This window comes from Pezoporus wallicus, unplaced genomic scaffold (assembly GCF_028554395.1).
Source record: "Pezoporus wallicus isolate ANWC-B61680 ecotype Strahan unplaced genomic scaffold, APGP_CSIRO_Pwel_v1 contig_2908, whole genome shotgun sequence".
In the NCBI taxonomy this organism is placed as follows: domain Eukaryota; kingdom Metazoa; phylum Chordata; class Aves; order Psittaciformes; family Psittacidae; genus Pezoporus; species Pezoporus wallicus.
In genome coordinates, this window is record NW_026642179.1 from 3,855,868 (window position 1) to 3,868,965 (window position 13,098).

At 42.0% G+C, this 13,098-nt stretch overlaps 1 protein-coding gene across 7 annotated transcripts in view; it reads right to left on the reverse strand.

Moving 5' to 3' along the window:
* CACNA1C (calcium voltage-gated channel subunit alpha1 C) overlaps nt 1-13,098 on the reverse strand; it is a 481,717-nt gene that overhangs the window by 41,279 nt on the left and 427,340 nt on the right. For 5 of the 7 annotated variants that reach the window (XM_057428119.1, XM_057428113.1, XM_057428114.1 and 2 more), the window contains 2 exons: nt 11,537-11,620; nt 10,820-10,903 (listed from right to left, as the gene is read on the reverse strand). In XM_057428119.1, the coding sequence (XP_057284102.1) occupies nt 10,820-10,903; nt 11,537-11,620 (168 nt within the window). The remainder of the gene's footprint in view (nt 1-10,819; nt 10,904-11,536; nt 11,621-13,098) is intronic. The other 2 variants (XM_057428116.1, XM_057428115.1) reach the window with 1 other exon arrangement.

Sequence of the window (13,098 nt, forward strand, 5' to 3'; positions counted from 1 at the left end):
AAGCCCAAAAAGAGAGTTTGTTATGGATCATTTAATTTGAGATCTGTAGCAGTTATTATTTAATTCCCAGGCTGTGTCTTTTCATTGCCTTTTAAAATAGAAGGTTATTTAATGTTGATGCAGAAGGTTTCCAAGAAGAGTGCAGCCTACAAAGTCATACTAGATTTCTGTATGTTAATATGAGATACAATAAAGCCTATGAGCTATTCTGGGATTGGAATGCCAATCACAGCATTATCACAGCAAGTTAGAGGTGGTCATATGTAACTACAGATACCTGTTAGAAAGCTATTGAGAAACAGGGTTTTTTTGGTCTATACCTCTTCCCAAAAATAAATTCTTATTGAGCTGATGAATTCTTTGGTTAAAACAAAATAGTAGGGACAGTTTGGGTGACATTTACTGCTCGCTGTGTGTGATTTACTATGTTCACCTCTGTGCAAACAGCTGAGCCTCAAATCCCCTAGCCCTAAATATTAATTTGTTTTAGATCCTTTCTATTAACAAGTATTTCTTTACTGCTGAGGCATCTTTGCCTTAGTGTCTGTTCAGCTTAGGAAAAGCTGTCACTTGATTTGGGTGAGATAGATATTCTCCAGTCAGTCAGATAAGGCTCAGCAGACAGCACCACTGACTGGTATCTCTGTTCAAAAGTGGATTTTGAGAGAATAACTGGGACGTGACCAGTTGCAATGTCCCATTACTCTCCAACAGTTTTACTAGCAATTAGAGCCAGGACATTTTTGGCCATAAATCAGCTAACCATAAGCAGCAATCCAGTCTCTACAGCAAGGTCATCCGGATGCAGCAGGGAATGGGTCCCATTTAGCAGATGCCTATGAAGGTATATGAAGCAGAAGTCATTTTGTTGGCATGTTGTGCCAGAGAGCCTCCACAAAGAACAGACCAGTGAGAGAAGGTAAGAGCACAGCCATTTTAAAAACAGTTGTCTAGTGAGAAATAGAAAAACCCCTTATGTTTCCCTGGCTGATACATATGAGGGCAGAGGGAGCAGGAGAGAAGCTAAATGAAGGTGCTACACTGACTGTATTTGAAAGGGTAAAATTAGTTTGTATGTGTTTACCTTCAAGCAGAAATCTGGTTGGAAGGCCACATTCCTTGCCTACCAGCAAAACCCCCCCCAGACAGGTCTTTATTGAGTGGGAACCTCAAAAATTCTGATAGTCTGTGCATTTGGGTTTGCAGAATGGTACCCATCACCATGCTGAACTGTTGCCAAATGCTTGGCACAAAAACCTTCTCAAAGGGAAGCAGCCTTTTCCCTGGACTGATGACATCTTGGCTGGAGACAAACAGGAAAGATCACCCATACATGAGGTAGAGGGGAACTAATAACTGCCTTACTGAAAACTACTTCTAGTGATCCTGAGAATGGGAAACATGATCTCTACTATCCAAGATTTCAGCAAAACTTGGAGAAAGTCACTGGGGATAAGAAGATGGGGGAACAGAGAAAGTTAAAAAGGAAAACAAGTAAAATACTTGTGTATGTCTTGCCTTCTTCCATCACCTTCATTACTTTCATTGCAACTGACAGTGCAATCTGGAACCAGTTAGCAGACTCTAAATATGCATAATAGTATGAGATGGTGCACGCAATGAGGTCTTGGAGGGTCAGTGTTAAAAGCTCTTGTAATTTGGATGAGGAACAGAAGCAAAACTGAATGAGTGAAATACAGGGGATTGTGCACCCTTTATTACTGCAATCTGTGGGCGGAGAACAGCGACATTGGAAAATTCCTTGGGTATTCTCAGCAAAGTAGGTCTTAGAAAAAGGAGAATTAAATGCCAGAGAACATCGTTCAGTGCTTCAAGGAATTGCCTTAAATGACAGAACTAGCTGGATTTGAACTCACTCGAGCACTTTTTTTTGACCATCTAACTTACTGTGCTTAGAAAGCTATCATTAATTAACATTAGTATGTTCTGAGATGATCTAAGGAGTCAGCGAGGGATTTTTCTATGGATTCATATAAAGATACAATCTCTATTAGAGTTCAGGGAAAGTGAAAAGAAGCTTTTGCTAGGCAAAAGGAATGATTTATCCTGGCTAGCAAGCCAATGGAAAATATAACCAGCTTGGGGTAGTTCTAACACTTTTTATTATTTTTTCTTTTGAGCGTTTTAACTAGGTTTGTGAAAAAACATTGACATTATAAGGAAAATGAAATAGAAGTATATTATAGCACAAATGTTGATGCCAGAATAATGTAGTGGCTGGGTTTTTTTTTTGTCTTTGAGAGTTACGTGATAGAAAAATGACAAGAAAAATAAAATACTGGTCAAAAAAATCTGGTTGTAGGCTTTCTAAAGAGCTCTTTATACTGAAATTTACATCACACACTTATTTTACCCATGAACCAACACAGGACAAGGCCTGTAGTAGTTTGTATTCCTACTATTAGCTATTATTGTTATTGTAACAATAGTTTATGGTCAAATAAGAAAACAGGACTCTTCTCTAAAAGCCTTAAAACCTACCAAAGTTTTGGGTATGTAAAAGCCTGCAGTAATTTTAAACACTATCCACTCCTCAGTAAAATCAGTGAGATGCTGTGCCCCACCATTTTAGAGACAGCTCTAAACATTTTCACTCAGAAGGACTCCAGACAGGTTTGTGCATCAAGTCTTATAGCTATAGGGCTATCTAACTTTCTTTTTGCTGCTTTTACAATTAGCTTTTATGAATTTGTTCTGTATTCTTTATCTTCAATTTCTTGTATTTTAATCAACTAGAATGTGCATGGTTAAATTTATCCAGTAAGGCAAAATTACTTTTAGGCTACTCTTAAATCTCCCCTGCAGTAAAACATTCTGATTATTTTATGCACCTTGAATAATGTTGGAAGCCAAGTATAACAAGTAGTTCTGTGGAAATCACAGTCTTGAGGTATTTCCTCAAAACTAGGGAGTATGGACAGTCTTTCAAAGCGGGAGCTACATGCTTTCTTCTTTCTGGTGCTAATATTGCTAGTCATCAGTTACAGCTCAAATAGGTAAGATGAGGAAGGAGTAATTTGCATTTACTATCCCCTTTTCTGCATAAATATACACTTTTTTCTGTTTTCCATATTTCATATAGATTTCCTTACAGAAAAAAATTGTGCAGTTACCAAAATCACCTATTTGAATGAGCAAATCACATTGTGAACTCTGGAAACGCACTCAGAATACCAACATTTTTAAGCCAAAAGAGAAAAAAAGAAGAGGCCCCATCTTCATGACAAAAATATACATAAATAAAACCAAAATAACCCTGTTCAAACATGGTTGTGGTCAGATAGACTTACCATACTTCTTTCTCACAACAGAAGGTAAAAAACATGCACTAGAATTGTTGATTAAGCACGGGAAGTGATCAAATTCAAATTGGTCTAAGCCTAATTTGGGAACAGTTCAGGGCAGCTCTCCTGATGTTCACCAAAGGCAAAATAAAGCACTAGCATTTTCCACTGCTATAGCTCACAACCATGCTTCAACGTGGCTTCCCACATACAGAAGCTGGGGCCACCGTGGTGCGTTACCTGGATTATTATTCTTGCGATAAAAACACCACCAGATACTAGAAAAAGGAAATGAAATCCACCCCTCCCCCCATCAGTTTTATCATTATTTTTTCCAAAAAGAAACCAAGTCATATATACAGATATATACACGCACACAAGGGATAGCTCAGGACTACACACAACTTCTAGGATGGCAGCAGTAAGGGTATGACGACACAAGATGTCAAAAGAAGCCACTGTGCTTCTCCAGCCCTTTGCTACATAATTTGGAGGCCTCTGCTACCCAGACGGCACTTGAGAAAGAAAGAGAGAGAAGGAGAGACGGAGGGAGATGTTTTCTGCCTCTTCCGGAAGGCTTGAGTAAATGAACTCGCAAGTTCTAGGAATTGCAAAGATTTGTGTCCAGTGGCAGCTGATGGCCAAAATCTGAGCAGCAAAGGGCATGGAAGCGGAGAGAACCAGACAGGCAGAGACACAGAGACAGACACAGCGACAGAGATGAATGCCAGTCCCAACTGAGGTGCAGGCTAGATGTATGTCGTCCTTCCACTGATCCTTGCTCCCATTGTGGGGGGGGTGTGTGTATAGGACTGTCTCAGGGGCTGAGCGCTCCAGTCCTTGGGCAGGTGAAGTGCCCTAGGGCAGTTCTGCCTAAAGGGCTGCAGGATTTAAGCCACTGGTTCTCTGCCTTCAGACACATTGATTGAGGGTGAAAATGAACTTGTGAGGTTTAGTGTGGCTGGAGACGAGGGAGAGGAAAGCAAGGGAGAAAAGGAAGATAGGCAGGAGGTGGGTTAATAGGGGGAAGTGCAGGAGAAGGTGAGAGGGAGACTTGAGTATAGGCTGTCAGATATTCCAAAGGATGGGAGCGGGAGCCCATGACAAATCATATGAAGCCTCTTGACACCAAAAGCAAGATGACTGTAAGGAAAGGCCTCATGCGCCTGGTTTAAGCCTGAGCTGCTTTACTTCAGAAACAAAAGGAAGACTAAATGAGAACCCACTGTACAGGTCTCCAAGTATTCTTGGGAGCTGAATGTTTTGGTATCTCTCTGACCTTACTGCGTCAGTACTCGGGAATCAACCAAGATGCAAACCCCTGCTGACTTCGTACCAGAATTTGGAAACCTTTCAGAAGGGCAAGATACAAAGTACTCAGCTCTCCTGAATGTCTGATTAACAAACACCAAACCACTACGCAGAAGTCCTGTGCACAACAGACCCGACCAACATTTCCTAGGGGCAGTAATGCAGTAAGATGGGCTTTGGGCTTCTCTAACCTTCTTCATAGTGGTGCTACTTCCTGAAGCACCTGGGTCCTGTGTCTCCCAGATGCCACCATGGATCAGACCAGGCACAACACTGTATTTTCCCTTTTCTTCTCCTACTGTCATCTCTCCCATTAAAAACCACACCGTTTCCATTAATCCTTAAGCCAGTTGCAATGCTCACTCTTGGGAAAACCTGTACTGCTGCAACAGGAGGGCAACTTACACAGGGAAATACTCCATTATTTCACAAAAGCCTGCAAGTCACTAATTCCCTGTCTCTGACAGTTCTCACCTCTTATCCATGCACACTCCCCCAGCTTGTCACATCTGCTGTATCACAATGCATACCTGTCACAGGTAACTCGTCCTCCTCCTCTGTATCTCCTGCAATGTTCACAGACACACTCAGACACACACTCAAGTACGGTCACTGAGCAGAACAGGTGAGATAGATACCAGTCCAGATGGTTTTGCTCAGCCATCCTCATCACTCCCAAACATAGCTGAGGAACGAAGAGGTACTCACGCATGCAGACACACTCAGAGGCACTGGCAGAAGCCCTTGCTGATAGGCTCACAAGTAGGCATAAACCCTCCCTCCCCAACATCCTTTCAAGACAGACAAAATCAAACCCATGACATCCCCACTGTCACTGGTACCTTTGCCTCTGGAGACACATATGCTGCCGCTTGACCGTGCCTCTGTAACACTCACACATCTGCACGCCAAGAAATGCCCACTGCAGTTGGATGGGCCAACCTCTCAGCTAGCCCCAGGGACTCATCCAGCGCAGTGGGCATTGCTATAAGTATTGCTTTGGTGGCAAATGAAGACTCAGCCACAGCGCATCTTTGGTCTGACACTGGCAGGGAAAAGGGTGGAGAAAAAAGGACCCTATGGACCAGACAGGTGTCAGCTTTTCTCTCCAACTTCTCTTCCAAGAAGAAGGAAGTTACGTTAGCATCTTTCCCAGTGACACCATAGCACAGAGCACAAATATAACTTAATTTCCCCCTTTGATAAAACACAAGAAATAGTAATGAGCAACTTTCTTTGCCTGGAGGAGGGGATAGCAGGCACCCAGCTCCAGGCTGTGCTCTGTGTAAAGGAAGCAAATGCAAGCCTGTGATTGGAGCTACTTCTGGGATGATCTATTCCAAATTTGCTGGGCTTTATTCAACTCCTGTAACATTTCATTTCCTATTATTATAATAGATAGTAGTAAACTTTACCATCTTAATGGTTTCTTCTGAGGCACTTAAAAGTGTTTTGTAAACACTGATGGCAGTGCTTTCTTAACATAGGGAATAACAACAATCTCCGATTTACTGATGGGGAGAAGGAGGTATCTAGTCAAAGTCCAAGGAATACAACCCATAGGCCCCACCTCTTAGTCACCATATATTACATCACTTTCATCTTATTCCTCAACAGTAATTCTTGGTATTAGCACTTAAATAGAGTTGACACATGGCATACGTTCAAGGCCAGGTTGGACAGAGCCTTGGGTGACACAGCTTAGTGTGAGGTGTCCCTGCACATGGCAGGGGGGGTGGAACTTGATGATCTTCCCAACCCTAAGTATTCTATGATTCTATATGTGATCTCTGCCTCCCTCTTTTTTTAATAGCAGATTAAATCCCTATAATTACAAAGTGGCTTAAGAGGGGCCCAACATAGAATCATTGACTATTTCCAGAAATTTTGAGAGAATCTTCATTTTTTCTCAGAAGTTTTTTGGAGTTATTTTCTCACTTACTGAGAAGCAAAACTCTGAAAATGCAGCTTAAATGTAAGGCAATTTTGAAGTGAATTTAGCAGAAAGTGTGCCTCTCTCTGAAGCTTCCAAACCCACCAGATTTTAACCTGCCTCATGCCCTTTACACTCAGTTGTGTGAGCTGCTTTTCCATGTGTCTGTGGAGCTGCTGGGGCTCACCTGGGAGATGTTCCCAAGTTGCAGCAAGCAAGTGGGCCTAATGCAATGCAATTTGACTTACCACTTGATGTACCTCCACACCATGGAGATGTTTTAAATGGTGGTTTCCTAAAGGACTCAGAAATGCTGAAGGTGATCTGGGAGCCTACCTCACGAGTACATGCCTTCTCACTGTTTTTGAATGCACAGGCATGCTAACAAAAATATGCTGAGCTTGCCATGCAAGTATACACTCACACACAGGCATGCAGATGAACATGCCTGCATACAGGAAAGTCTCAGATAGAAACACCCATCCATAAGCAGACAAATTGCATAGTTAGGTAGCCACATGGGCTCAGAAAACTTATTCATAGGCTCAGTTACGTACACAACAACCCATATGTCTCCAGCAACAACAGTTCAACAACACTAATGTGTATGAAATATGTATGCTTGCATACACACTCTTTTTCTCTCATACACAGATTCATGTCTGTACACTCTCCCATGGATTCGAAGCCCATACGCAGGCATCCAAACGCGTTCAGGAATATATACTACACCTAGTGGAGTGCACACACAAAGACCCACCCATGCACACTCACGTATATCATAACGAAGGTTTTGGTCTGTGAAATTCCTTTTCAGAAAACAAAACTAATTGTCAAAAGGAAAAAAAAACAACCCAGAGCACAGGGAGCTGCACAGATGCAATCACATACCTACACACACACTGTGGAACCTGCCAGTCAGGGTTCCCACCACAACTACAGCTATTGCAGCTCAGCACCTGCTGGATACGCTTCCCTGAATGCAAACATCTGGTGAACCTCAGAGATTTCAGGTTTATCTGTCCATGGCCACATATCAAACTAACCCGTGCCAGGTGTCGACATCTTCCCTAACTGACCACAATGAAAACTATCCGTAAGCTCCAAGAGCAGCATGTTCCAAGATCCTACCACAAACGTCCTTCAGCTTCTAGGGAGCTGGGTAGAAACATCTTACCTGCACCTGACCAGGCTAAACATCTCCAATTAGTGGAGTTTATTGGAATTTTAGTATTTATTTTTCCTTTTTCAGATTCCAGGTCTCTTGGAACAAGACAAGACATTGTACAGAAACACAAGGCAGGGTTTGCTCAAACCCACAAACAGCAAGAAAGCAACAAGCTCCTGAGGAGAAGGGGGGAAGTATATCTGATAAACTGCCTCACACTGCTTGGGAAGATGACAACTGTCCGTCCAAGATGGGCTGCTACTTCCAAAGCCCATTTTCTACAGATGTAACATACCAAGTGCTGCTAGCAGGAAGGGAATCCGACAGGACAAACCAACATACAAAACATTCTCTTATTCAATACAGGTTATAAGTGCAAAGGGATTTCAGAACATTTCAGAATAAATTTCATCCATAGCTGCTGCTCATTTATCAGTGCATCAAAAGACTGTGCAAGTTTTTAGTAACAAACATTTGAAACTAGTAGCAAAGGACTTGCCTAGATAAAAAGAGAAGATTTAAACATGCCGGGTAACAAAAAGATGTGTGCAGAGGTCTGTAAAAACTGTATAGAAGGAAAGGATTCTTTAGAGGAAACAGAGGGACCATTGTGCAATACTCTTCATAACCCTTACTATAAGGGTCAGGGCCACTCCTGCTGCCTCCTCAACTAAGACAGGTGATGGTTGCTTGGACAGAGGCACACCCTCATTTTTCATAGACTTCTATAACCAAAAACGGGATTCTGGTCCTTGGCTGACATGAACTCGAATTTAGCCAGGGAATGGAAAAGAGAGGGAGCCTTGTCAATGGTAGTTAAGCACCCCAGTATGGATAGCCCTGGAGACTGAAGATCAGAACATAGCACAATTAGCAGCAGTGTGACCTGCTTGACAACATGCTGAGAATGAATGTTATTTATCCCGCTTAAATTTAGTGTCTGAGAACTGGGTGTCTAGACAAACCTAACAAACCTAGACACTCATTAGTCACTGGATGGGCAGATCCAAAGAGCAATTAATTTTTCCCGTCATAGACACATACAGGGAGGCACCAGCTGGCTTGGGGAGGTGTGCGTTTCACTCCACTAACAGTGAGAAGAGGCCTGGGTGACTATTCGTCTTCCTCTCAGATGACTAAAGTTTAATGAGATGTATATCAAGCGTTTTAACCCTTGATGTAAAAAGTTCTTTAATTTATAGGACATTACTGTAAATTTCTTCAAAAGGATCCACTAGATTTCCCCCCCAGTACAGGGCTTCTGACTATGATAGACCTCCATTTATTTATGGAAACACAAGAATTTCCTGCCTTTCTCCTTGGAAGACTTCTGTACAGATCCAAATACATCAGTCAGGAAAGTCTTGTTGATGCTTAGCATAATTCATCTCCAGAGGACGTACTTACATCCTCTGTCACAATGTACAGTTCTTCCTTTGTGGATGAGAATTGAACTTTTCCACAATCTGAAGGCTATTGCCAGGATCCCCATTTAGGTTTGTTGTGAGAAGTCTGACATAAAAAAGACTTTAATTTTATTCCTCAAAATGAACAACTTCAGCTTCCTGATCATTGTGACTTCCGCCTACAGTCAGTCCATTCCTAATATCTCTTTAGTAAAAGGGTAACCAAAATGGTTTACAACATTCTGGGAGATTTTTTTTGGTGTATGCCCAGAAAGTAGCACATTTAACAGATGCAAAATAAAAGTTAATGTCTCTTCAAAGACAAGGAAAATAGACTAGCTGAACAGAAAATAGACTAACTAAAAGATTTCATTTATTCTAAATCAAAATATTCCAACTTGGATAAATGTCCCTGTTTCAGAAAAAAACAAAGGAAGAAAAAGAAAGTGTTGACCAGGAATTAAACTAGAACCTAGATATTTTGTTTGGAAAGTTCCAAGTAAGGCATTTTTATTTTTTCCAAAGTGTTGCCTACATTTTCCCCTAAACACAGTCAGTATTGAGTGAAAACTCTGCTGTCACTTTTCTGCTTGTGATGGATTGCCTCTACAGTACACAATTCCAAGCTGGAATGTTTACTCAACAGCTACATGATTTTGAAAATACATGATTGATTTGCCTTCATTAACATATTTGCAGCAATTTTCTTTCAATTTTTTTTTTTTCCTGGCCTTTCTAAGCTTGATTTTGCAGTGCAATTTTTGTCCATGCTCGTAAACCTAGTGGTCCTTTGTTGTCTTTCTTGTGGGAATCTGTGCATTTCCTGCCTGCCCTTTATCTATCTATCCTGTAATGCTATAGCCATCCACCTCCAAAAACACAGAGGAAGAAGTTTGCCTGAAGTGTTTTATTCCTTGAACACCAGCTGCTCATTTCAGTCTCCGTGGCTCATTCAATACTTCACCTGTCTGCTGAGATGGGCACCAACCAGTATTAATTGTGCTGGTGGAATTTGTGAGATGAAGCAAACTGGGTTGTAAACCCAAAACCTGGATTGAAACCCTGGCACTTTGTTTTTCTTTGAGCTTCCTGCTTTGTTTTTATTTTATCTTTTCTTTCAAATTAGAAACTGAACATTAGGAGCAGGTTCCTCTGAACAGAGATCATGGAATCACAGATGGTTTGGTCTTTATTTCTTTTGGAGGCAGCCTGTTTGAGGAGGCACAAGGAGGATTCCTGGTTTGGTTCCCGCAGTTCCACCTCGAAAGAACTGACCTTTAGCTCTCTGTGGGGTGGAGAGTATTGAACTGCCATGGGAAGAAAAGCATAACACTGGGTAGACCAAAGTGCTGGCCTGGGACTATTCTAGTAGCTTCCCATGGCACAAATAGCTTTTTCACTTACACTCCACGTTTCCCATCACTTTTCCTGCTATACAGTTTAATTCATGCCAGGCGGATTATGAAGGGAAGAAAATGATGCAACAGTCAAAAAGTCCTTTAAGTCGTTCCAAAAATTAAAACATAATAAAAGAAAAAAAAACAACAAAAAAGAGAGCTTCAAAACTAAAAAAAAAAGCTTTGAAAATAAAATCAAAAGAAAGGAGGAAAGGGGAAGGGGAAAAAAAAAAAAGAACCCGGGAAAGATGAGTGAATGTTAGAGCAGGCACGATCATGGACAGACGCCAGCTACTTACGTTCACCTCGGTGATTGCTATATCAACAATGCTACCCACAACAATCAAGGCGTCAAATGTATTCCATGCATCACAGAAATAGTGCTGCATGTGGCAGAGAAGCCAAGGAGAGAAAGAGAAAGAGAGAGAGAAAGGAAGAAAAAGAAAGAATGAGAGAGAGAGAGGGAGAAAGAAGGGAAAGAGAGAGGGAAAGGGAGAAAAGATGGGAAAAAAGTAAAAAGTAAAATAAATCAAAAAACAAAAAAAAAGCATGAAAGAGGGAGAGAAGAGGAAAAAAAAAATAAGAAAAGAAAGAGGTTACGTGGGCATATTAAATAGTCTCTTACCACTCTACAGTATTGGTTGCTCAAACCTCTGTAACGTTTCACATGGTGGAGGGTATCAACAAAAGCCTGGTTAGTCAGAAAGTTACACTCAAGCATGTCTACCTTTTGGAGGGAAAAAAAGCACACACACCCCAAACTCTGTGCGCTTTCACCAGTCACAGCTGTGGGGCGAGCTATGACAAGTGAAAAAGAAGGAGGCATTTCCCCCCCTCCTTTTTTTTTCCCTGGGAGAAGGAGAAGGACGACGGCAAGTTCAATAAAAGCATGACTAGAGGAAAAAAAAAACAGAAAAAAAAACAAACAAAGAAAGAGAAAAAAAGAGAGAAAGAGAGAAGGAACAGCAGAGGAGGAGGAGGTGGTGGTATCCTGGGGAGGGTAGAGTAATACTCACATTAGTTTCACTGAGAATGACGTCTATAATGCTGCCAATTACGATGAGGAAGTCAAAAACATTCCAAGGATCACTAAAGTAACCCTACATAAGGAAGGGGCAGGCAGGATGGGGATTAAAAAGGAATGTTAGACAGACAAAAACAGTTCAAAATTACCATTAGAATTACTCCCCTGATACGTGAAGGGGCTTTCCTCTTAAGTCTGCTTGTTGCCTCTCAAGCTGCAGCCCAGTCCTGGGATCCCTGACGTGTGTGAGCAGCCCCTATCCAGTTAACGTGATTCCAGAGCAGCTATCCCTTCTCTCCGACTTTGGGAGAGGGGGCAAAAGGAAGCCACACAGATCACTTTGAGCATATCTACTCATAGGAGTAGGGCTTGCAGGACCAGCTCCTCCAGACACTTTGATTCCTCACAACACAGCACCCTTCCTCATCTGGCTTAGATTTGGCTGTGGGAGCAGTATAGGAATGGAGTCATATGGTTCTCTCAAAAAATGGGTCCCCTTCTGCCAGTGTGAGTATTAATCCACCAGTCCATGCTCCAGATACAATGCTGTGTGCTGGCTTTAGGAGTGAATGGCTGGCTGCCCCGCTGCAGTGCATTGTACCCCGTCATGTTGGAGCAGAGGGCACAGAAGGGCTGAGGATGTGCTACCTAAACCTCACTTCTTGTCACCTTTCTCTTCACCCAGCCATATTGAGTATTATGACAGCCATTACCTTAACATTTCTATTACTAATGCTTAAACTACAGGGCAGCACTGCCATTTCTGGTACTCTGAAAGCACATCTCACCACAAAATGAAGGTGTGAATGTAGCTTGTCCTGATGTACCCCACTACGAAGGGGTAAGAACAAGAGCAAAATTGGCTTTAGCATGTGCTAACTCGTGCTAAAGATAGTGCCACAGAACCACTGCAACATTGGCTGTCTAGACAAACTATGGCAGATCCGCTAGCAAGTGTTAAACTCATACTTTTGCTTTGCTGTGCAGAATCATTTTGGGGCTATTTCAAGTATCTCACTGTCCTAAGCAGAGCTCAGGAGAAGATAATCAGCACTGCTTAGTGTCCCCATCCTGCATGATTTTTGGCTGGGAAGGCTATAAGGATACAGGACCTGTTTGGAAAACGTTCTGTTCAGCCCAGGACATGAGCTTCTGCATATAAACTTCCTGTACAACACAGTATCATGAGCGAAGAAAATGTTAGCCCACTGAACGCCTGTGCCAACTTCTTCCCTTTGTTCTGCAGTCTTAAAAGGAGGCGAACATACAAAATGCTCCATACTCCTTTTATGTGTTTGGTTTTGTGAGCATGGGCTAAGCTGACCTCCCTGTTTCCCAGCTGCAGCATGTCTCCAGTGAGATTGAACCCAAGTTGCACTGCGACTGCTATTCTTAGCCAGAGAGTCAGGTCATGGGTAAAGTGTGAGTCTGTGTTCCCAGGCAGTGCTGCAGAAAGCAAAAAGAAAAAAAGAAAAAGAAAAAGAAAAAAAAAGAAAGGAAAAAAAAAAAAACCCACCCCAAAATCCCAGCACTGGTACTGCACAAGCCAGGCTT